At 46.7% G+C, this 25,595-nt stretch overlaps 2 protein-coding genes across 9 annotated transcripts in view; one reads left to right on the forward strand and one right to left on the reverse strand.

Moving 5' to 3' along the window:
* LOC116853093 overlaps positions 1 to 25,595 on the forward strand; it is a 38,718-nt gene that overhangs the window by 7,425 nt on the left and 5,698 nt on the right. Inside the window, exon 2 of one of the 2 annotated variants that reach the window (XR_004379896.1) lies at positions 24,226 to 24,720. The exons of the other annotated variant lie outside the window; for it this stretch is intronic. The gene's annotated coding sequence lies outside the window, so the exon portion shown is untranslated. The remainder of the gene's footprint in view (positions 1 to 24,225; positions 24,721 to 25,595) is intronic. 2 annotated transcript variants of the gene reach the window in all.
* The window catches only part of LOC116853050 (protein NDRG3), a 31,020-nt gene continuing 5,918 nt past the window's right edge, over positions 494 to 25,595 (reverse strand). For 2 of the 7 annotated variants that reach the window (XM_032833932.1, XM_032833948.1), the window contains exons 2-8: positions 10,814 to 11,013; positions 10,300 to 10,420; positions 8,300 to 8,588; positions 6,438 to 6,707; positions 6,158 to 6,242; positions 3,532 to 3,576; positions 494 to 2,409 (exon numbers count right to left, since the gene is read on the reverse strand). In XM_032833932.1, coding sequence (XP_032689823.1) covers positions 2,264 to 2,409; positions 3,532 to 3,576; positions 6,158 to 6,242; positions 6,438 to 6,707; positions 8,300 to 8,588; positions 10,300 to 10,420; positions 10,814 to 11,013 — 1,156 coding nt within the window. In that variant the 3' untranslated portion in view covers positions 494 to 2,263. Of the gene's footprint in view, positions 2,410 to 3,455; positions 3,577 to 6,157; positions 6,243 to 6,437; positions 6,708 to 8,299; positions 8,589 to 10,299; positions 10,421 to 10,813; positions 11,014 to 21,880; positions 21,935 to 24,232; positions 24,486 to 25,595 lie in introns of those variants that run through there. The other 5 variants (XM_032833906.1, XR_004379893.1, XM_032833939.1 and 2 more) reach the window with 5 other exon arrangements.

Below are 25,595 nucleotides of genomic sequence, written 5' to 3' on the forward strand. Positions count from 1 at the left end.
GGGGGGGGGGGGGGGGGGGGGGGGCGACACCGCGCGAGAGAGAATAATAACATATATGTATAGAAAACTAAAAAGCGGTGAAACTTTCGAAAGCTACGTACGACATCGTGTAGCAGGCACGTCTTATCATATCACGCTAGAGGCTCGAACAAGCTCGGCGAGACCGTACGGAGACGCCGAGTCCTCTCGTCATTTGTTGTATATCCCTTAGTCCTTCCTTATTTTTTACTTGTAACTAATTACGTATCCTCCATTTCCATCCTTGCACGTTACATCGCATTCGTATTCTCACGCGCGCTTCGTTTCTTCCTCGCTTATACGGGCAGTCTCTTTTCTTATTAATTAAGGAAAGGGTGCGAACGATGCGTGAGGGGGCAAATGAACGAACGCATCTCTAGTCCGATTCAGAAAATTGTAGGTTGTGAAAAACATTCTGCCTTCAGGGACAATATCCGCGACAGGCATACAGAATCTCAAATCGCAAAACTGCCGCCTCTCTTTCTCTCTTTTTTTTTCTCTCTCTTTCTGTTTCGTGAATCGTTGGAAGGGCATGGTTGATCTTTCGTTTTATACTCCGTTGATTTCGTCATTAGATTGTAAGATGGTTAAGCAAACTCATCGACGAGGATACCTGACTATCAACAGTAACAGTAATACCTACCTCGTAATCATTTATATCGACACTAATGCTTTACTACCGCGTTTCAATCTCGTTACCTCGAAATCGTGAAACGTTGTTCTTTTTTTTGATGGACAACGTCGGGCCGTGTAAAGTAGCGAGAAACAAAATTATCGCGATCATACGTGACGGACACGAGCATTGCGTTTATTGGGGACTGGTCGATTGTTCGCGAATCGGAGTAGACGCGAACGACGAATCAGAGAAACATAACGACGTGCTCAAACAATTTTTTCTTCCTCTCTTTCATCGTTGACGCCGCAGAGTGTAACAGAAAAATCCTCCTTGTCGCAGGGCTGTTTCTCGTGAAATATAACCTTCGTTGACAGTAACTTCGTTGGAAAGTAGAGATTTCTTCCTATATATATAATAATAAAAAAATCTGTAAAACAGTGAGACTGGAGATATTATCTCCGTGCGTTCTGCACACTATGCGGCGGAACTTTTTGGACGTCACTCGGTGAGAAGTTACGTGCAAGCCGTTAAAAGTTTCTGCTGGTCCTTTACATCTACTGTGAGTCTTTCTTCTAATTTCTCACGAGCACGAAAAGCGGAGGTGCGCGTGTCTCTACGACGTGTTATCACACATTTTCTCGCCGTCGCCCGAACGACGTGACTTATTTCTTGCTCGTTATTTCGTTAGGATTACCCGTTAATATATTTCTTTTTCGAAATTTGCACTTGCACGCGAGTTTCCCCCATTCGGATCGGAGGAGCCTCTCTCCTCTTTTGCTTCTCGCGAACGTTATTATCGCGTAAGGTGTAATTGTACGAAAATTCGTAATAGTGAGTCTGTCGAGTTACAAAGTCACGGCTTTTACGTATACCCACATACATAGAAGTACACCTCGAAGTGTTGAACATGTTTATTCGCACCTCTCTCTGAAATCTCCTCGGGTAATGGTATATTAAAATATTCGCAGGGGGGGAATGTTCGTTTTCGGATCATCAAAATTTTCAGGAATACCCGCCTCTGCCATTCAAATGAACGTTCCTCAAACGACAATCGCAAACATACCCCGCTAAAACGATCGCAAAAGTTCTCCTCGTGATGTAAAAAGAGCGAACGGTGCTCTCAAAAAGTCGCGCCGCGCACCGTTCGTTAAAAGTCCCGAAAGTGGAACGGGTTGAAACTCAACGTGGTCATCCGATCGTACGCAACGTTAACATTAATCTCTTATGTATCCTTAACGAATCGCCACTTCTATTATAATAACAGCCCGCCAAATACCAAGAACAACCGTAGATAAAACATCCGGTATCTCTTAAGTAATAAAAACCGTCTTTAAAGCTCTTAACTTATACAGTTATTTAGAATTAAACACTTATTACGAACGCGTGTGGTCGACCCAGCTCAAAGTCGCGTTTTAAAAAGTAAGTGCGGTGCCGACAGAAGCTCCGGAAAGAAACCAGCGCGTTTATTAGTGCCGCGAGGGATCGTTGCCCCGACGAAACCTTCCTAAAGCTATACCATCCATCCATCCATCCATCCATCCATGTCGCCGCGTCGTCTTCCGATTGTATGCTCGTTTGATTACGTAACGAAAATCGATGGCGGTGGTGAGGTCCTCGGTGATCGACATCTTAACAGACGACTGCCTCCGATATCGGATTCTCCGTGATGTGTATGGTCGCGGTAGGCCAGTCGATCTTCTTGCTGCACACGTGATTCAGTCCCTCCAACGAAGCCAATCTGTAGTCGGCCATTTTTAACGGCGACAGCGGGGCCACTGCAAACGAAAAGAAGAAATAGAGGAAAGGTAGTACGTAATCTCGGCTTCGTCGTTCTTCGCCGTCGTCAACCTCGCCTTGAGGAGGCTGTGATATAACGCGCGGTGGTAGAATCCCGTTCGTTCGCTCGAATTTTGTTACGCGAACGTAAAAAAATCGACCGCCGAACGGAGGATCCAAAATGAAAAAGTAAAAGCGCACATGCAAAATAAAGGAAGAACTCTTTGGTGTACTGTTGGTGGGTGATCTGTTGTGTGCGCATAGCGAGGCGCTGTGGGGTTCTTTTGTAGCATGGACTGGATATACACTACTCTATAGATTGCCCAGGTGCGAAATTGCTTTTGCTCCTCATTGTTCGGTCACTGTTTCGCAGGAACAAACCTTTCACGTTGTTCCGACTTGTATGTGTGTGAGAGAGTGTATATGTATGTGTATGTGTGTGTGCTGTTGTAAGATGGATTAGTCTCTTTCGCTTATTTACGTAAAGTGGATAATTTGGATCACCTGTATCGGAGGGTAGCGCAACAGGTCGGTCCCTGTTAATATTGCGAACGGATATGTCGCTACCGACTACCGAGAACTATGAAACAGAAGAACTCAGTGGATAAGACCGATTCACCATTAATCAGTTCACCGGGCATTTCTACTCGTCGTGTATTTGATCACTTTGCAGTCTGTGAATTCCCCAAAGTCGCACCTCCAGCGTCAGACTCGCGAAACAGAACTGACACGGAAAAATCGTACGGACGGCGAAATAAATATAGGAATAAATGTAGGAATGAGATGACGCTCGCGCCAATATGCACGGAAAGGTTTAACGAGGCGAAAATTATTATAGACTTTTAGTCATCGTCATCACAGCAGACGAGGTTAGTGCAGTATCCAGAGAATTGCCAGAATGGTTAGTCAAAGTTAGTCTTTTTTCTCTCTTGTTCTTATTTTTTTTTTTCTTTTTAGAATCTCGGGAATCCGAGATTTTTCAGGACACATCTCTCATTGTTAGTACTTCTTATACCTTCCGAAAAAAGTTTGAATTCCGACTTACTTAACGCATAGACGTGGCCTAATTGACCAACTGCGCGCTCGACTCCTTGCGGCCTTCAATTCCTAATTACAATTACCTTCGGGTGTTGTCGGCTTCACGGGCTTCCGCGAGGATCTCACCACTAAAACGTATAAGAAAACATATTCCATTTAAAAATCATGAACACAAACGTGATAGTGTAGCGCACTGAATTCGCTATTGCTATCTTTGAAAGCATTGCTGGTGCGAAACATCGATAGGTCAATTATTTTCTTGATATACTTATTTATTTATTTGTTTTCTCTTTCTTTTGGAAAAATTACGAGTGGATTACAGCAAGAGACAGCAGTGCAGTAATCAATTTATTTAAAGTACTGCTCTAAAATTTCGTTTGCAAAAGTGCCCATTGTCTTTCGACTCAGGTCCATATATCGATGCCGAACGGAAATGTTTATTATATATTTATTATATATTTATTAATTGAATAAAAAACTGATTAATATACCGTTTTTTTGTATCAATATTTCAAAAGTAGTAAACAACCTAAATAATTTCATTCCATTACATTCTTTCGAATGATTTCTGGTCGTATGAAATATAATTCCACGTCAGAATTTCATCATATAATTCCACGTTATCGCGAGATACATCTGAGTCGTTTTCGGACAACAGACAATCGTATGGCATGTTCATTAATTCATTTCGACTGTATGAACATCTTGTTTTATTGTTTTACAAGCGCGTTTTATTTCAGCGCGGTCCTTTGGAACTGTTTCGAAAACAACGAGAAATGAAAAAAAATAGCAAACAAGCCGTAACTAATTACGCTACTGTTCAGCTGAGAGATTGTTGTAATATATACATACCACTCGATCGATCCGAGACGCGTGGGAAATAAAGGCGCAAGTCGATGAACATGTATTATACTTTTTTTCTCTTATCTGCCTTATTTCTTTATTTCTTTCTTTCTTTCTTTGTGTATTTCTTTTTTTGTTTCTCTCTAATATAACTCGAAAGATCGACGAGATTCACAGACGAATTCAATGCAATCTCTTTTCATAATCACCCTTTATTTGTCAAGTCGAACCAGTGGCTTTTCAATGAACAGAGATACATGCTCGAGTACGTATTTTGAATCTCGGTGTAATCAGGCGGCTTTCGCCGTTCGTTAGCACAGAGGTAAAGCGGCTTATTTAACGAATCACATGTCGTAGTAGTACATCAGCGCTGAACGCGATAAATGAAGTAGTGCGTACGCAACATCAGTCCTGTTACACCCGGATTCAGCGTTGCCTAAGTATCGCGCCACTTGCACAACATGGAAATTCTGCTATAGGAGCGAAATTTGACGATCGCGACAACAATAGTTAACGACGCTGACGAGGTGTGAGATAGAAAGGACTGTCACTCAAGAGAATGTCACTCGCGGATTACTCGTGATGAAAAATGATGTAACTTTTGTACTGGTCGGTGGATGAAAGCGCGAGTCGGAAGTAAAGAGCGAAAGACGCGAAATCAATTTGCGAAATTATCTGATCAGGCTGTGGTATCTCGTCTGTATCGACTCGTGAGAAAGCGTGGTGTTCAGTGATCGGTTCTATAGTGTCCTTGTGATTAAAAAGCCGAACAAAACGATAAATCTGATCTAAAGGGAGCGTTATTCCATCGTTAAATTGCACGAGTGAGTGTACGTCCCTCTACGACGTTTCTCTTGTAATTGTGTAAGCACAACGGCTCTCACAACGCGCGCAACTGTTACGCTCCGTAACATAAAACAATGTGTACATGTGCAACACCGCTATAAAAAGAACAAGAGTCCCGAGATCATAAGACTCCAAGACGTTAACTTGTGTAACGGTAACTATTTTACAAAGTCTTAGTTTAATATACATTCACTTGGGGAAAACATGCATTTAGGTGTTACGCGGAATGCACGTCACCGTTCAATTTCTTCATTATTAGCATTATCAAAGTTAAAGTCACATCACACGAACGATTCGACCGAAATTCACAAAAGCGTGACGTCCGAAGTCGACTATCCGAAGAATCATGAATTACAACGAACGATCAAGTGGGAGTACTTTAGATACTAATACGTGTGGTCGAAACACACGTATAAGCTCACAAACGGTCAATTTTCATGGTCTCTCATTTGAGAATGATCGAATCCGTTCTTCTCGACCTTCGTCCGAGGATAATACGAACTCTATTCGCATAGCGTCTATCGTTGGAAAGGAACGCGGTCGCGCGATGACAACCGACGCGTTATCTAAAGATCCAGTAGGCCAAATTCGATATCGTAGCGCGACACGACACACCAATCGGTAGAGCAAACTTAATGCTAAAAATGACCGCGATCAAAGTCTCCCGCCTGTCCGCTTAGTCGTGCGAAAAATTGCGCGACCGCCTGCAACGCGCTGGAAGTTGTTTGGTTCTTGTTTTCCGCGGGAAAAAAAAAAATATATATATATATACCATCCACGTCCATTGCTGCTGAAAGCTCTTACGACATCCCGACGCGAGTCTGTCCTAGTTGGCTGGCAGTAATTACTGACGTGTCTCGCACTTCCGCTTTGCAGGCGATCACGAGATATCTCCTTACGAAACCCGACGACGCGTGCGCGAATCGCTTATACCAGTGAAGATCAATGAGAATTGTCAATCGATAGTTAATCGGTGATTAATTAATCTCTAGGGTATGGCTCGCGAGAACGCTCACTTACCGTATCCCTCGCCCTGCAGGAACAGCCGGAACGCCTCGCTCACTTTGCCGGGTTGTTCCTCCAACACCATGCCGCAGTCCGATATCTGAGAGACAGGATGCAATTATGAGACGCGTAATTAAAAGTGCACGCGCGCGCTTTGCGCCTCGAAGAGGAATTATTTTTCACTCGCGCGTTTTTTTCGCGAATTAATTCTCTTCGGCGTATCCGAGTTACCTCGACGAGTATCAGCGCATCCAACCGGACGCTTAATGAAATATCACGTAATGAAGAAACTCACTTTCATCCAGGAGCTGTTCGTCGGATCCAAGCGTCCGTTTAACGTTACGGTGTCGTCGACGTGGGGGCTTAGGGCGCCGGTGATGTTCATCACCGGCACGCTAAGCGTCAGGCCCTCCTTCTTGCGCGTCGGATCCAATTCCCTTGTTATGTTCAGATCCGTGCGACGTACGTAACTGTCGATGAACAAGGCGAGATTCGTCGGATTGACGCGGCGTTCGAAGTAGTTCTTGTACACCTGAACCAAGTCGTGATTCCGCTCCTCGGTTCCCTGCTCGAAAAGATCACCTCGGCTTTAACGAGCGTCGTTAATTTCGAACGAGTCACACGACTATGACGCAATTTGCAATCCAAACATTCACCCGACGTTACGTGAAGGCTTTAACGAAATAATTTGCACACACGCGCGGCGTGCGAACTCGCCGCGGAATAATCGCGGAGCTCGCCTTGCTGAAGTGACAAGTGCGCGTGGCGGAATTCTCTTCGCCGCCGGATGAGATGGCCTCTTCGCGTTGATCCTGCGTCGATTGTGCATGCGATTATCCATAATCAAAGTAAACCGCGTTCCTCTGAGGCCGATCGAACGATTTCGCAGTCCCGGCGGAGCGGAGCGGAGCGCGGCAACGTCGTAGGTGCTCACGATCCGGTTTCTTCGCGTCGCGACGAAGGTAAAAACAACCGGCAAGACCCATCATTAGTGTCGGTTGGGAGGGAATGCAACGGAACGGAATGACGGTCAGGCGAAGCCAGGAAAGAGCCGCCGACCCCGGCGGCTTTACTTGAAAATTATCTGCCCTCGCGCTTTCGATACCGACACCGAGACTCGATTTTGATAGTCCCGTTCGATTCATGTTACTCACTTCATTAATTCCTCCAATAATGAGCCTTAATCTCGCGGAATGTTCGCTGGGAAAAGAAAATACTTGGGAATTTATTTGCGCGAAGGATACAAAGTTTGTGTATATGTGTGCACACAGAGACAAACTTTATTTCGCTGAAATAAACTTTATCTCGCAGAGAAACGAATGTCACATCTCATAAATTAATGTTTTACTATTGTTTCTCTCAGTGTATCACGCTGGACATTTTTTGTCTTCTTGCGACAATATTCGAGATTCAACGTGCGTATCGTGAAATAATCGCGCGATTTTCACTCATTCCAGTTTGTTATTTTCATTTTACGCGTGGGATGAATCCCGTATACATGTGAGAAATAGTACATCATTTAATTTCATGTTCGCTTAATCATTGAGGTTAATCGTAAAGGCGAAAGGTCGTCTTTGAACTGCGGTAATCTTCACGACGTACAACAACGACGCGTTAAAATATCGGTCTAATCGTTTCGCTTTTCAAGGAGATACGAGGACCCTTTGAGAGCCTAAGCTCGCCGTCGTCGATAATTCATCTCGTGCTCTCGCGCATGAGCGCTAACTCGGTTGACATTATTTCGTGCCTCATAAGACCCCGCCGCGGTTTATTAACTCCGTGTGCCCAGTGAAATGAGCTACGTGAGATAATCTCGCCCGGAACACGTTCTAACCCTCCGTAAAAGGGCTTCGGAAACAGACGCGGGAAGTTTACATTATCCGGACAATTAAACAGTCGAGTGTTCAACGTGACGTTCAACGTACTTTTCTTCCCGATGACGTGCATATGCGTAGCGAGTCGAGCTTCTAACGTAAACTCCAAGTTAGATGAACGTCGTCTGTTATTATTCGCGTGGAAAGCGGCGCGTTGTAGCGCGTAAAAATATCGCGACGGTAATTCAACTTCGTAGCCATGGGCGTACATTAGATTCGCGGCTGACGTCGCTCATCACTAAATCATAATGCGGACTCAAGTTATGAGCGCGCGTGTACTCACCCTGCCGAAATGATGCCACATGAGATAATCGAGAACGCCTTGGGTCATGCCCTGCGACCTCAGGTGGCGCACGTTCAACTTTTGATAACCCCACTCGATCCAACCCGCCTGCGTGGACAAGCAGTTTATCAGGCACAGTGCATTAACTTTCTCCGGATGGGCGAGTGCGAATCGTGCCAGGATATTGGCGCCAGCACCAACCCCGAAACCAATTACAGATTTGATGCCAAAGTGGCCGAGAACGAAGAGCAGCTGTTCCGCGAGCTCCTCCATGGACGGATAGGTGTAGCTGAAACGGCACAAAGAGTTGTCCCTTTAGAGATAACTTCTCGGTAGTCTCTCGCCTCGATAATGGCGTTACGTGCTCCCACATAAATTCAATTGGCATCTAAGCTGCTCGCGAAGTCGCCTGTATCTGCATTGTAAATCGAGTCTTCGAAAGAGCGCAAGCCTGTTGAAAACATATCGACACTTCCTAACGAGTTTACGATTTTTAAGTTACATTTTCCCGCTGTCTCTCGAGGGGAATTACACGGCAAATAATATTAAGCGGAATTTCAAGCGCGACCAGTATTAAAAGGTGAAATCCACAATTTATAATTTTAAATTTCCAGCGAAATTATCGCTCGTTATTTCTCTTTGTCTCTGCTTCTCTGTCTTTCTCTCTCTCTCTCCGACATTAATTACGCAAGCGGATTCCGTGTCGCTGATAATGCGTCGATATTAGTTTTCACGCGCGCGCATGTCCGGCGAACAATGTAAATTTGGAGAAATTTGTCGTTAACACCGTCAGTCCCGATAGAAATCCCGGATGGAACTGATTTTAATTAATAATATTGCATGTTATATCAATTCGTAATCATTGTTTAGCGAGAGGAGCGAATATGACCGTAAACAGCATGTACTCCGGAACTATTATAATGTATTGACATTCGAAGCTCGCGCAGTCTTGGTGGGATGTGGCACGCGAGCGAAGACCAACTGACACAACCTCCGCATTGCAAATCTGCATTGCGGCCTAAATGATTTTGTAACACGGCGTTTAGTTAAACGTACGTCTCCCCTATGGTAAGCTTTGGTCGTTTGAGGCCGGCATAATTAACCACCTCTGCGAGAATAATTCTCTAACAGGACGGCGCGTTAAATTTCCCTTCTCACTACGCGCTTTATGCCGGCGGTAATTTATGTCCCCAGGTGTCATAAATCTCAAATTATTACGAGCAAGTAATGGAGAAGAATCGACCGGTTCTGTCGTTCTCGTGAGTTTCGTCGATATTTCATGTAACTTCCAAAGTACGGCAACGAATGTACCGTTTCCATCGCGACCTCGAGCTGAAGAGGAGAGAGATAATGCACACAAGTTTCGCTTTTATTTATTATATCTTGGTTTCATTTAGCATAATAGATAGCATAGGACAGACAAATTATGTAACAATCGATAACCCCGAACCCGTACCAGTGCATTCTAGTTGCGATATTACACGAATATTCGAGCACTCGAACAGCGACCGTGCGAAATAATAAAAATATCGCTTTAGTAAGCTTGTGCTGCGCGGAATTATGACTGAGAGCCGACTAGCTGCCTGTGAAATTGGGCTGAATTTGATGGAGACGTTAATTAGGTCATTGATTCGCGCTAATTGAAGTCGCCCGTCACAAAAGGACGCGTGTACCTATCGTACATCCAGACGAGATTGAAGCTCGATTAGAGGCTCATGAGATCTCTCTACTCGCAGATACGTTCATTAAGTTTATCATCAAGTACTAGTTTGCTTTTTAACGAGATCTTAATAAGACAAAGGAGATAGCTTTCGTTCTGAACGCGACTCAATCGATTGCTCTCTTTCTCTTCGCTCTTTTCCCCCCTCCTCTCTTTCTGTCTCTTTGCACGCCTCCTACGTTAAACATAGTTTCAAAGACTCGACGCTTTACTCTTTCGACGAATCGTTAAACTAGCTGTGACGTTCTCAGAGTTCATATGAACTGAAAAATTAACTCACTCCTCGGGTAGCGTCGGTGCGCCCTCCTCTTGTCCGGGTGCGTTTACGTGGTACACGCAGAAGTTTTCGAGTAGAACACGCATGTCGATGTAATTGAAGAACGCCTGGAAGCTCGAGATGTCTGGAAAAACAATATGTTTTGTTTTCAAATAAAAATGCCAGATGTTAATCCCCACAGGGCATAATCTTCTATATAAACATCAGCAGCGATATATTGGAAATCGGACCGTTTAAATCTGCGAGCAAACTGAAATTAGAAACCGAGTTCTCGGAATGGATTGTAAATTGGAATCGAATTCAATATCGTAAAATGTGTGAACCGTTGTAATCACCATGTAAACCGCGTAATCAGTGCTCGCTTATTGCGGCACTGAACGAACAAAAGGGACAAATATGTATGTACAATGGAATTGATTACATTTTTTCCTCGCTGTGCCCTCTGACATTTATTCTCCCGACCCGGCATGGCTGCGAAAAAATGTCATTATGAGCGTTTTTATTCCAAATTACTCACAATTAAGGCCTAGATCGTGATAAGTGAGGATAGCTGGTTTCGCTCGATTCCCTTGCACCGCCACCAGCACACTTCCCTTGTCGGTCTCCACCCTTTCTTCCCGCACGGAGCCGTCGTCCCTAGAGAGGTATCTCAGTGCCGGAAATTGCAGCTGAATGTTCTTCAGCTCGATGTCGTCCATGCTATCGGAGGGCATCGTGCTGCGCATGAAAATCAATCGTTTAATTATTCGCGTCGTATAAGCAGCGGGGCGAAAAGTAATCCGACATTCCTCGCGCGAGAAAGTGCCAATCAACTCGGCGGCGATCTCAAATTCCCGACGGCACATTTCAACGCGGGTTTTTTTTCCATTCTTCTCCACCTTCTTCCTCTCTATCGCAACGTGAGCGACTTTTTCGCGATTCGTCCTTAATTCTGAAATAACACGCCAACAACGACGACACATAGGCGATTCAACGAGCGACCCCACCGGGCGGCAATTTCGTTGTACTTCAACAACAATTTCGCGCGCTCACGGAGTTAACGTTCAATGTCTGCGGGTTTATGATGCAAATATGGCATCGTGCACCTTGTAGCGTACGGTCCGTGTTCGTCCGGGTTATTACCAAGGCTATTGTTGCCGCTCCATATAATGGGTCGCCGCGGCGCGAGGAATTGTTTATCAGCGAGGCAGCTTTATATGTTACTACGAAAAAAAAATTAACGAGGACGAGCGACAGAACGATGTTCTATTAACTGCACGGATCACCGAGTCCCCCTCGACTCGATGTTTGTATCTTCTCCCTCAATCATGCCGATGAATATGGGTTACAAAGGTTGGCCACGTCAATTGTTCTCGTTGCCAATTATTACGTCGCGCCAAAGGAGAAACCGAGACGTCATTGTGCGCAATTCTAACTAATTCTGCCTCGAAATCGTTTCTCCTTCAATGACTTGAAAATCAATCTGTCTTAATAGTCATAGAAGGGGCGAAAAGACGCGAGGAAGTAAAGTGGCACGTTCCAAATTTCCCGCAAACAGCTTCGACGGTCTTAATTAACTCGACCACGATGGGGTTAACGTAGCGAGTGCACACACATCGCGCACACCGGCGAAGTTTGCCAACTCCTCATTTTGCCGCGATCGTGCAATCGCTGCGACTCACGTTACGTCACGGCGGAAGATGCACTTTGGAAGATGAAGCGAACGACGCGGCGTCTTCGCGTAGCTTTCCGCGACACTCCATTCCGTCGTGTGATATGCACACACACACACATACACGCGCGTGTTCATATACAAACAAGTCGCCCGTCAGTCTCGCGTAGACGCTAAGGCGACCTTTTTATAGTATCGATCAGCACGTCGCCACACCCCAGTTGGTCGAAGTGATATCGCGGGCGGACTTCAGGGAAAAGTGAAACACGCCGACTGTTTCACGATAGAACGCATCAAACATGCCACGTGCGACTACGACCGCGGATGTCGCAACAATTAACTCGAGAGAGTTAATTACTCCCGATTCCGCGGAAAATTCGAGGAAGAGTATCTTATTCGGTCGCGTACGGCACACATCCGTTTCCCCCGAGATCCTCAAGGTCCGGACTCGAGGTATGAATTGCAGCCGTGACGTTGAGCAACGGTTCAAGGAGATGTCAACGGGTGGGCAACAGTTGACGATTTTCTCTCGGAGAACAATCCATCAACAGTCTTAGTGTCGCTTTAAGGTTCGTTAGAGCTATGTTAGCGCACTTCGGATAAATTCGTGGCGGACAATATATCCCCCAGTTATTCTAAACCCGTGCCCGGTCGTTGTAATGGGCCGCGGAAGGGGTGACATAGACGGCTCGGCTAGTTGCGGCCTCTCTCCCCTCCCCCCCTTTCGCTTAATGCTCGAAAGACCTACTTCGGCTTGTATCCTGGGAGGATTTACCGCGCAACCCAATTTCGGTAGAACGGGAAAATGTCAGGAACCCCGTTTGACCTTTCCGGCCCGGGCATTCGTGCGCGCGTACGTGGCGTTACCAGCGCGCGGTAGGAGAAGAACCACGTCACTGGGAGAACGGCAGCACCCGGCTGGTGCTCCCGCGACCTCGCGGAGGAGAGCTTCGCTCCCTTTTCTCCACTTGATCCTGCGACGACGGTGCCTTTGTTCCGCAATAATCGACGCGAACGCGCCGTATTACTTCGTACACGTGCGACACGAGACGTTGCATTTTTATGCTTCCCATCGCGCTTGCGCGCGGCCCGTCGCCGCTATTGCATTATCATCCACGTTATTAAATTCCTTATCTAATCGCATGAGTGCCAGAGAGACTGGCCGCACGCGCGCTCGCGAGGCTTTTCGCGCGACGGCACTTGAATTAGCGCTGTCAGGGCGTTTGGAGTCATTAAAGTGGAGATTAAAGACCCTTCTGCAATGGCTTTAACGGTGTAGCTATAAGTCTGTAACATTTAACTGATGGCCCGTGGAATTTAATATTCCCAGAACCATCCACAATGGCCTACTGTAACACGTAAGGACCAATCAGAGAGGGGAATTTATTATGCGCGATCTTACGCTTTGTTTCGTTTGGCGAGACATGGGAACAATGAATGGAAATAATTCGCTTGCGACTTGCGTTACGGACTTAAAGCTGTTACCGCCATTATAGAAGAGTCTTTATTATTAGCCTCGCGCGCGCGCCTCTGTCCAAAGCTCTTCGCCAAGATTTATCTCTGGCGCCCGGCGCATCTCCTCGCAAATGTTTATTTTTTTCTTCAAACTACGTATTTCCCAAGTGCGTTTGACGGCGATTATTACTCGGCTAATTTGCATGGGTGTCGCGCAAACATTCCGAGCAGTTTAATGGGCAAAGAGAAATTGCACACATACTTTCTCTCTCCCTCTTTTTCATACGCCGCCTCTCTACTTTTAATAAGCGCGAGACGCGGAATGACAATGAGAGGGAGCGCTTGTTTGTTTTCCCGCGAATAAAGCGTGACTCTGGGAGAAATTGTTTCCGCGGATTTACGGCGCTCTCCGCAGACGGCGTCGCGATGACTGGCGTCGACGATCGATGTTGCGTTCGCAGAAGGAAGTGTGTCGTTGCGAATGCACCGCGAAATCAAGTGCGAGAGACACTTGGCCACGGACACTCGATCGACTGTCTGGGGTCGAGTCGTGGCGAATTGATTTCCGATCATCGGAATGACGAACCGACGGCGGTCTTGGCGAAATTAACTTCGCTTTAAAGTGACCGTGTATCCGCGTTAACCCCGCCTCGAATGCTCGAGCCGATTACGTCTCGGGCCACTTTGCAATGAATAGATAACGTTACCAATTCGGATCACGACGTCTCTCGTCGATGTGGACATGGCGGCTTTCCCGGCAAGCATTGTTCCCGATTCTCCTCGCTATCTCGAATGCCCCGGCAGAATGGTGCCTAGGAACATTGTTATCCGAAAGGGTGTTCGAATAGCAAGTAGATAAGCGACGCGGGAGGGCTGCTAGAATGCTGGACGCCGAAATAGAGTTTATATATGTACCAAATGCGACGCCACATACAACGGAGAGCTCGTGAGCTATGGGTTAAGCGCACAATGGAGAATCTGAAGTCGGGACTATATTTTTTTCCCTGGCCGAGACATAAATAGGGAAAAATACGTATGTCGCGATCGAGGCGCGTTGCAGTGGAGCCAGCTCGGTTTCCATTAGTAGAATTGAGCGTGTTCGCCTCCGTGCTTCTCAAGACGGCGGTGCCGATATCGATACGCCAATTGAAAGCCGGCGAAAGAGCTATCTCTCACGGTTGGAAATAAAGTTGTTCTCGCATCGCTTCCGGTCATTCGTTGGCGCTTCGTGGTCTTGGAGTGGTTTAAATATAAATCAGATAAATGTATGCGCTATAGGTGAATACGCAACGAGTATAAATATCAACGTCACAGTGGGGATGAACGCGACGGGAAGTTGCGCCATTTAGGTGAATCAGCGAACGAACGAACGAATCCTGGGCCGTGTCTTCATCGATATTTGAAGGCTGAGTTCTTGAAACTTTGCGGAGAGCGAACAGTGGACCATCGTCAGCGAAACTTTCGCGGTGACATTTCAGAGCTACAAACAACGAAGTTTTCCGTCGTGGTATTTGCCTAACCATTACGCGAAGCGAAACGCCGATTATAGCGTGCGAGACGTTTAATCGCGAGGGAAATGGCGGAGTTTGAGAGCGCCGGAGCGAGAAGTTATTTCGCGAGCGCGACACCGATTTCCCGATTTCCCGGTAATTATTCCGACTGTAAGAGCTATCGATACTTTATTCTCCACACATATATCCCGATAGATATTTTCCCGAATATTTTTCTCGAAACGTTACGTGTTTAGAAAGGATTTGGAAACGAGATAACGTGATCAGTCGTTATCTCGTTTCCAGATTATATATCTCGACACTCGTAACACACAGTGCTTCAAGTTTTCCTGGTAATTTAGTTGAACCATGTGATTAATTTATTTTCAATGGTATTTTGAGCCGAATAAATGGTGACATGAAGAAAAGATGCCTGTTTTCTTCCGCGCGATGAATCATTGCGGTTATCATTTAGAGGGAAATTTGCTTGTCGCTCCTGGAAAACGAAAAACACCGATATCTCGCTCTCTTCGTTTTTCAAGTGGAACTCTATTCTTTCTTTTTAGATTGCTCTTTCTCTCTCTCTTTGTTTGTCTCTCTTTTTCCTTTATCTCTTCGCTTGGCTTGCAATAAGAATGCCGTCAGTTTATGAGCTATTCCGCTTCATGCGCCATCCGTTTCGCCACAAAACTCCGTCGTATCCGTGAGAAGAGAGTGTTCTACAATTTTTATCGTTCTACGGTGACAGCGAAATATCACCATTTCCCCGAACGCGACAATTACGGTACAGCGAGCCGTGCAACGACGCGCTGCACATATCTTCGTTATTGCAGCGAAGTATCCGCGAGTTTGTTTAGCATCTCATTCGTGAGATACTTGGGGGAAACTCTGACTGCACAGCGCGCGTGACGTTTTATTTGACTCCAAAGTTCCGTTCAGTAATTCTCGAGCCCATGAGAGACCACGAGAATACCGTTGACGCGAAAATGCGACCCGCGCGAAACGAAAGAAATCTCGACACGGGTTTGGGATATATATTAAATCTCGATTTTATCATGATTTTTTAACGCTCGCTCGGAAATCCTACGCGGACAAAATGGCGTAACGGTGTACTTTTAGCCGAGATTCGAAATGTCGAGGTTCACGGGCGTCATTTCGTTTCTGAAACTCGTCGGTTGTTGTTGCGTTGCGTGTGCTCATTACGTTAATTACGCTACTGCACTTTACCAATTTACAAGGACGCGCATTGTTTTCCTCCTTTCTGGTACGAGTGCAGCGAGAACAGGAAGAGTCTTGATTCTTCTCTTCTTCTTTTTTTTTTATTTCTCGTAACGTTTTACCGGCTCTGTTTTTACCCGGCATTTCATTCAGCGATAACGCACTCTGGCAAGCGTAAGTAGTGGCAAGCGCAACGGTACCAGTAGTGATTCGCCGTCGTGGTATCATGGTGCTACTTCATTAAATTTCCAGCCACGGCTAATTTGCGTGTGCGAGAGGTTTCCCGTATCTCCGGCACGTCACTCAACCGTTTCCGGCCGTTAAGTCCTGTGCTCTTCCTCCTGCTCTATCGCATTCGCGATAAAGCGAGAGTTCGCTTTAAACGCTATCTGGCACATGAATAGTATTACGGTGCATGCGATTAAAAGCTTCTTTTTCAACGGGAATTCACTCTGACAAGCTTGTCGAACGTCGGCAACGACGCGAATGCATCGAGTGACGCCGAGTGTAATCGAGTCGGCTCAGCAAAACGGGACAAAAAAGGTTCCCAGACATATTTCGCGATAATAATAAAAAACGCCGTACGACACGGCCTTCCTGCGACGACGTGATCGATGAGGAACGTTTTCAGTTAATAAAGTCAATAAAAATTTCACCGAATTGAAATTCTCGCGATAGTTGCCGCGCCGTAAAAAGTTATTTTAATTCGCATCCGTTCCTAGTGATCTGCATTTTCTAAACTTTTGCCAGTCTTTCTGTCGCAGCGAGCGACCGGGCAAACAAAAGCGGATATCTCAAACTGAAAAGTTGTCTCGCTTGCAGCGATAGAATTCGCAGGACAAAGGACTGGCTGATCCTGGATCAACCTGAAATCCTACTTTCGGCTTTTCAGGAATATCTCGCGCCGCGAATATTCAACCGGTCGGCTGAGAATGTCCGTCCGAATGGAAAAAGAGCGGCGCAATATTCCGCGAGTTAGATTTTTGCGTTCGCGTATATCGCGAATTGGAGAAACGCGGAAAGCCGCCGGCTTAAATTAAACGCCAGGTAATCGCGAGCATAAAATGCGGGTTCGATCAAAGGATTTGCGGTCGCCTCAAATATGTGGTCGCCCGAGAGAACAGGATTGAATAAGAAATCCCAGAGTGCGTCACAGAGATAAGGATTCGCAATAACGATACATAATTGTATTTATTTCCTTTTTATCGAACCACAATTCCCGATTACGAGACTTATCCGTCTCTTCTTTGCATCTCTTCCTTCATTCTGCACAACGCGACGCGCACTGTTTTACTTTGACTTTATTTTCCCGTCACGTCGAAAGTCACGTATGCCGTATTGCTTTGAACGTTCGAACAGTGTCTGCACACTTATTGCCAGAGTATACTGCGTTTCAAAGTGACGCGCAAAATCATAAACGGTCTATTTTTAAGAGTCGCGGAATTACTTTGGATCGTAGGCGAGAAACAAGTTTTTCAATATATAAATGAGACGCAAATTTACAAATAAATTGCCACCTGCGGCACGATTTTCGGCGAATTTCCAGGAAATTAGCGGCAAATAACGTCATCGAGATTTTTTTTAAAGAAACACCGTTCAACCGCAGCTTACGTGTAAGTGGTACGGACATGTGCCGGATACACGATATCTCGTCGATATCTTTTTTATCGATTGATTAACCCAAGTGCGCAGATCGAATCTTTTTCTGGTCACTACTGTCGCTTGTAAAACGAAGCCGCGCAATGAAGATCGTCTTACGTTTATCCCACTGCCGATCTCTCTCTCTCTCCCTCTCTCTCTCTCTCTCTCTCTTTCGTGAAGGAAAGTAAATAAATCACTATCTACCGCAAACAAGCGTGATGCAGAACGTGTTGTAAACAGAACTGTGCTCAGGCCTCGACTATTCCAGCTAAACGGGGCTCATATTTCTGGCAAAAGGATGGGCCAGCTGTGACTAATAATAGCTCGTTCAATTGAAAATTTTGCTTTACGTAATTCGCGATCTCATAGCAGAACGCTGCGTAAATCGCAATGGAATTCGCAGACTTCGAACCATTTCGCACGTGTCATCATTCTCCGGCTGAATCGCGTGCATTCCTGGGTATATGCGAAAAACGTCGCTGTCCAATTTCTATGCTCATCTCCAAACCTTGAAAGTAATTCGTATCGGGGATCTCTCGAGCGGAAAATAATAACTACACGCTCAAACGTATCGATCGCGGACGCGTTACCTCCATCTCGGAATATAAAGCTTGCTCAAAGTCGTGCCATCCGATCGTGGTGGAACTGGAGCAACGCCAAGTTACGTTGAGCGAATTTCCAGCGAAAGTAGAGCAAACTGACGTACGCGCGACGGTCGCGTCACATTGAATCGTTACGTTTCGCCCTCCTATCGGAGCAATTTATCATCGCCTTACGTAACTTTACCGGCACGTAGGTTGAATCGAGATAAACGGGGACTAATTCCCAGCAAGAGGGCCGATAGAGAACCGTCGAGGGTTCGCGGGCGATTAACAAGAACCGTTAAGCTCCTTTTCGATTGACAAAGAATTACAGCTATGGTGACTCATGCTGCGCCTCAATCGATACACGTATATGTGTGTGTGTGTGTTTATTTATGTGTGTGTATGTGTACCCGTTCTCTTTCGCCCCGCGACGCAAAAAGAGCGTCGTCATCAACGCGAAGTCTAAGTTTGCACGTTTCGTCTTCTGCCGCCTGCGTGAGACGAAAACGTGTGAATCGCGAAAACGAGATTTGCGCAAGTCGGAAGAATGCTCAGTGTGCTAAATCGGGTCTGTTTATAACTGCAGCTCGTTGCGTACACGAAAGCGAGCGCGTGAGAGAGGTAAACACGCATGTTGTCTCGGGACTGGCTCCTCAGCTCTCCATTAGTGACACGTTCGAGCAACATTGCGACATTTATCAGTGATTATTACGAGCGACTCGATGTTATGCACAGAGGAATCGCCGGGCACAAAGCGAAATTAGTAGACGAGACATGAAGCGTCGCTTTCGAAACAACGCGTCAGTCTCACAACAAGGGGGCGTCTGTGTTCCGCTCTTAATGGTTCCTAATCAGTTCTAATTTCGACGTTAACTACTCCGCAGCCGAGGCACGGGTACCCGCGCGCGCGGAGACCTCGTCCTTTCGTCCGTGTCACAAGTAGAGCGTCTTGAACCGAAGACTGATACCAGCGACGAGAAGTGGCATGACAATTGCGAGCGGAATTACGTCGTCAACCTCGGAGAGAAAGCCCCTAAACTCTGAGCTATTGCGCGGAACGTTATATGCTGAAAAACCTTGTTTAATTAAAAATTAAAGGGCTCAATACACCGACGCGTACTGCCGACGGGCGACAGCTTCGTTCTATCACTAAAAAAAATATTTCGCTTGTTCAGGTAAAATTCTAAATGACACAGTTAAAATTTGTCGTTGCTTTTTGTATCTAGAAAGTTGTCTGTGGTACATAGAATGTGCAGAACATTCTAGCAATATCTGCAAGCAAATTTAGGTGTGAGTGTGAAGATTATGTGTACATTCGTTTGTTTCTTGTCGCTAGTCTGTTCTGTTCACCACACAGTCGCTTTCATAAGAAGTGTGACTGGCTTTAAGCTGGGTGGGCGCCACAGAAAGAGACTTTCTAACTAAATTTCGCAAATATTTCAGATAGAAATTTTTCTTCTGTCGTCTACAATTGATTAAATGCAAAACATGTGCGATATCGCAGTGTTTGCTATTCATTTATTTATTTTAGCAAATTTTTTGTACTTAGATATTATTGCAAGATCTTTTTTACTTTTCGCTGTTACTGCAAAACCACGTTCGAACTGCGTGTTATTTCAGTATTTATTTCTCGTCGCACAGTCGATTTCTAAACTCAATATTTTTATTTCTTATCATTTCCCGTGGACAGTGGCGTCATCACGTTAACTTGAAGATTATGTCCAAACATCGAGCGAGCAACTGCGTTTATCTCTTGAAGACGGACGGGAGTCGAGGCACTCCAGCGTTGCGCGTCGCGAGTGCACGCGAGTCGGCGCGTGTGGAAATGCAATTCGCGATTATGAAACGCGTTAGACACCGCGACTCAAATTTAATGTCTCACCAGCCGAGTTCCGCGGCCGGCCGACTCCGCGTCGCCTACGTTAAATTACGTGAAGCAATTATGCGACGGAAGCGGCTCCGACGTCCAGCGTGCCATTAACTGTTTTGTATGCTACTACGTTCTTACCGCCAGGATAGATTCGCGAAGAACTCCGTGTTTGCTGTCTACTGCTATGCCAATTTAGATCTGCCAGATTCGCAATTGAGACGCGATCGATATTATTCAGTAGCTTGAAATCCAAAATGTCCTACATGGAGAGATTGAGAGGATATAAGAGGAGAACCTCTTTCTTTTTTTAAGGTCGATTCATGAAACGAATTTGTCATGAAATTTTCACGATGGAACAGACGCGTCTCGCTTGTAGTAAACTCGAGCTAGCTCCGAAGTAAACTTCGGAGGGAAAAAGCTCGACAGTCTCGTAGGTCGAAACTCGATTTTAGCCACGCATTTACATTCAAATTAGAAAGCTGCACCGACGGAGGTGTGAGTTCGTAAGAATCATGAAGTAGCTCGATTAAGCGACTTAAATGCCAAAAGTCTCAGGAAACTTCCGTTAAACTGTCTTAAACAATTAAGCCTCGCCGGGAATATGGGTCGCGGCTCTAAACAGAGCGGCAGCTGGGTGTCACATTAAGTGGCGCTCTTAAACCAATATCGTATAATAGAAGGACGATACGGTTGCCGGGAGCCGCGCGTGCACTTTGCCACCGTGGCTTTGCCTCTTGTCGGTTTAAAGTAACGCGTTAAGTCGTCGCTTTTATGTAACGCGCGCGGTCGCGGACGCAATATAAAATCTATGAGTGCACGTGCGCTTTTCCTGCTTTCAGGATCGAACGTAATGCATCTCAATCGATCGTACATGTTCCTGGCCGTTGTCTCACCGTCGTCGGTGACCTTCGCTGCGAATTGTTACGCAGTTGCGCTACTAAAAAGCGCAAAACGCTTTTAATAACGCAATTGTGAGTTACGGACCGGTCACTCGACGCTGCGCACATTGGGGTCAATGCCAATTGCCGGTGGCAGTTGAAAAACTCTACGAGCACGCTGGCAAATTTGTCACGTTTGCTACTGTTACACGATACGAAGAGACACGGAGATGCATCGTGTCGTTTGAAAATACCAACATCGCACCTCCTCCCCTCCATGCAACTAATCGTCGCGTATCTCGTCGTCGTGCGTTTTTCATACTACGAGTTTTAGCAGAACGGCAATTGAATCGATCTCCATCACGCAATTCATCCTTGTTAGTCACGACGGAGTTGCGCATACGTGTGCATTTCGAGAGCATTCACCATTCCAAATGAGACCAGAACATAACAATGATTCGGCGAATCCTTCGTTTTGCCCTACCTGCAATTCGGCTAGTTAAACGAGTCGAATCTTGCGCGCGGCTAGCTAGGAACGAGACAGGTCAAGAGTAGAGGGATGTATAAAACGAGCTAATATAAGGGGGGTGGCTCACATTCTCGATGCGTAGGCGTGTTAATATCAACTATCGCACTTCCACTACGCGTCTATGCATCAGCACGGATTGCAAACTACGATCAAAGATGCTGGCCGAGCAATGGGAAAAACAGTACCGATTACACGGCAGTCTCTCTTTCTCTCTCTCTCTTTCTCTCGGTCCTCTCCCTTGTTTTCTCTCTTTCACGTCACAACTTACCCCAACAAAGCAGATTCCTCAGCGGTGGCTGCTGCCGGCATCCTGTTTCTCTCCCTAGAACAAAATCGCCGCGAATAATCACACACGCCCGGTCCTAGCGGCACGTCGCGCCTCTATCCCCGTCACAACACACGAACAATCGACAACAAGATGAAGAGCCATCGGCTACAATAAGAAGCAACGTGGCACAGACATACAACATACATACAAACATATACACAAACATACATACATACGTACGTACGTACGTAAATATTCGTTCAGATTCCCGCGTTCTACCACGATCGTTAAGGATCAGCTTTCCTTTGTCCCACCGACCGCTCGATTCGGCATTTTAAGCACACGGCCCACTTGAATGTGAAATTACCACGGCCAATTAAACCGAGAAGCCCTCGGACAACCTCATGACACGGATACTGCGCACTCGAATAAATAGCCTTCTAAAGTGGTAGCCGGGTTGAAATTAAAGGTTCAACCCTGACCGCCAGAGTGTGTCGTTTCAGTCTTAATGGCCGTTTTCACGATCGAGAAATGTCACCTCGTGTTTCAGCCGAATCCTGGTTTATGGAACGATTAAGGGACGTGCAGTTTCCGCGATCTCAACCGTTTTATTACTGCTGGCTACAACAACGTAGCACACGTCAGATATGTACTGCTGTATCGTTTGCTTCTCCGATTGCCGACGATCGGCACGTATATGACGGTTGTCGGGGCCCCTCGATTGTTCATCACCGAGAATCATCGGCTTCGGTCCCTCGAGTCGAGAAGCCGGTTCCGCAACGCACGCACTTCCGTTGCGCGCCGCGAAGCGACACGCGCGGTCACAACTCGAGCGTTGCAAGGACAAAGGAAGACGGCCGATCGCGTGCGTGCAACAAAGAGGGTGTTAATAATAATAAAGATGAGCCAAGCGGCGGCTTTGATGATGGTGACGGCGATGATGATTGTAGCTACGCGGACAAAGAAACGCGAATGAAGCCAGTGCTGTCCGGTGCGAGCGTGCGAGGCTTGCGAAGCGTGAGGGGAAGGATTGACTTCTTCTACAGGGTGCTAAATATAACGTGACTTACCTTCCGTACGCTTAGATTCTGAATCAGTTTAGGGCTGATCGATAGCCGCGCCCTTAACGTCCGATCCTGAGGTCCGTTCGTACTTAAAATTAAACTGCTCTCTACCAAGTCGCGGACGCGACGTCAGCCCATTTGCGCAGCGCGAATTTTCGCTCGCACCGCTTCGACATACGAAGCGCACCGCGGAATCGATACTTGCTCTTTAAAGATTCGCCGTCTCTCCCTGAATCGATAAGCATTGCGCATTGAACCGATTATCCGTTTCAACGAGGATTTCCGCGCGCCTCTCCGCGCCTGTCCCCGAGTGAGAGCTTCGGGGGAAATGCGCTTGCGAATTTTCCGCGTTGCTTTTAGCAACGTGTGTTATGATGCACAAACCGCTTGTGTAATCACAGATTTCCCCGGGGAAAACGGACCGTATTTAATAACAGACGGCTATTGAGAACCCCGTCTCGTTGGCAATTTGTACCGTGCGCGCAAAATTGCGAAAAATCTTTTGGTGCAATGGGCCAGTTGTATATCGTAGTCTTTCCGAGTCAATTTCCGAAAACTTGGGTCAGCTCCGCCAGATATGCATCGCGCTCCCTTTGGGAACCATCGAAGCGAATGTTAGTCACGTTGGATGAGGAGAGTAAATTGCAAGCGACATCGATGTAGTGATATCTCCCTTATTTCCGCTCGAGGAGTATCTCCCGCGAATCCGACACATTCGTTGCTGAAAACTCGGCTATTCTCAATAGGCTTGCTGTATTCTCGAACTACACAGCAACAGGCTGCCCCCGCGAGAATTTTGACAAGACATTTCATCCATCTCTGGAGAATCGTTATGCATTTTTCACATCTTTATTTTTTTATATCTTTCTCTAAAATATCTAGCCCGACGTAAACCACACGTGAATGCAACGAAAGTGTCGAGAACCGCGTCGACGGATCGATTTCTCGCGACCTATCCGCCACCATAGCCAACAGCAGAAGCGCTATAATCATGCCACGATGTCTTCGACCTCGAAATGCTCGCGAACTCTTTAACGAATCCGTCTCAACTGTGCCGTCATCGATTGTATCCGCTTGGTCTTCGGGCTCGCGTAATTTCGCGGTATTCGTCGCGCACGGAGCGCAGGAGCGCTTCGAATCTTCCCCGTGCGTTATTCGAGACGGCTTTTCCGTGAGAGACCTTCGAGGTCGAGGAACGATAGTACCCCGCGATCGTAGCCAATATACGCCCCTACCTGCCGATCGGTTTCTCTCCTAATCTCGAACAATGTCGCTTAACAGGTATTACCTGGAGACGATCGAGACGCTCTCGCGACGGTCCTCGATCAGCGGGTCCTTCTTCCGGGTTTCGACCTTCGGCGAGGCGAAGCTAAACGCCTTCTTCACGGACTCGAGGACGCTCTGGCTGGTGGTCTGCGTCTGGTCGACGATGGTCGTGCTTTTGTAAACGTCTTCGCCCAGGTCGCCTAAGGACCTGTACGAAGCGCCAGTACCTGCCGGCATGGCGTAACCTTTCGTCGCCCTGTCTGGATCCACGACGTCGTCTGCTCGTCTGTGGACGACCTAGTCGATCGTCGATCGTGCTGCTCGTGTCAGATGACGGTGTCCACCGCCCAGGTGGATGCCCTCTTGGCGAAGACTCGCCGCGAAGGCTCCCGGAGCTGAGGTGTTGCCGTTGCCGTTGATGATGATAGGCGTGCCCGAAGCCGATATGCCAATATCGCACGTCAACAAGGCAAACGAACGGCAAAGGAACAAAAGAAAGAGAACACAAAGGTAAGGGGTTCTTGTGACAGCGGTCGCAGCGCGACTCGAGGCATCGACGGCCGTTCAATCCCCGCGCGTTTCAGTTACGGTCGATTTCCGACGTGAAAAGCAATCGAGGAAGCGATCGCATCGGCGATTGCAGCCGGCTCACGCTGGCCTCGCCCTCCGTTTGCGGTTATCGCATTTTTTTCTCTCTCTCGTAATTAGACGGCCTTTCAACGCGCGAAGTTCGATCGTGAGTCGTCAGCGTCGTCGATGCCTCGTAGAATCGTCCTCGCTAAAATGTGAGGAATAAATTGAGATGCGTGTCAAGGTATGATCCGTCGACATGCACAAGATCCATCGGCTTCGTCGCACGACGAAAGAATCATGCATATGGCGACATGCCAATCGTGTGGTGTTTAGTTATGCGTCTTCGTGAAAAACACGCCGATCAACAAGAAAACGTGCAAACAAGAAACAGTGTCTATATAGTGTCTTTGTCCTCTAGTTAGAACTATTTTTAACAGGCAAATCAAGCGCGTGCGGTAACCACAACTGATAAAGTATAAATCAAACAAATTGAAGTAACTTCCGGAATGGAAGATTTCTCGATCGCACACACACACACACACACACACACATACTTTATCTCTCTCTCTCTCTCTCTCTTTTTCCCTCTTCCTTGCCTCCGAGCCGTGTCTGACGCGGAACGTGACGCAAACTCGTGTGAGAAACAGATGGATACATGCAGAAGAAGTTTATTCGGTAAACACATCTCGGCACGGTTTCGCGCGCGATCAACAACGTTACTTGGTCAATCCATCGATCAATAGAGAAAACATACTTGCCGTACTCTCTTCATTTTTCCATGCGGCTCACATCACTCTGATAATGAGCAACTG

The sequence above is a fragment of the Odontomachus brunneus genome, unplaced genomic scaffold (assembly GCF_010583005.1).
Source record: "Odontomachus brunneus isolate Ranch 3 - 2012 unplaced genomic scaffold, Obru_v1 Obru_scaffold_006, whole genome shotgun sequence".
NCBI lineage: Eukaryota > Metazoa > Arthropoda > Insecta > Hymenoptera > Formicidae > Odontomachus > Odontomachus brunneus.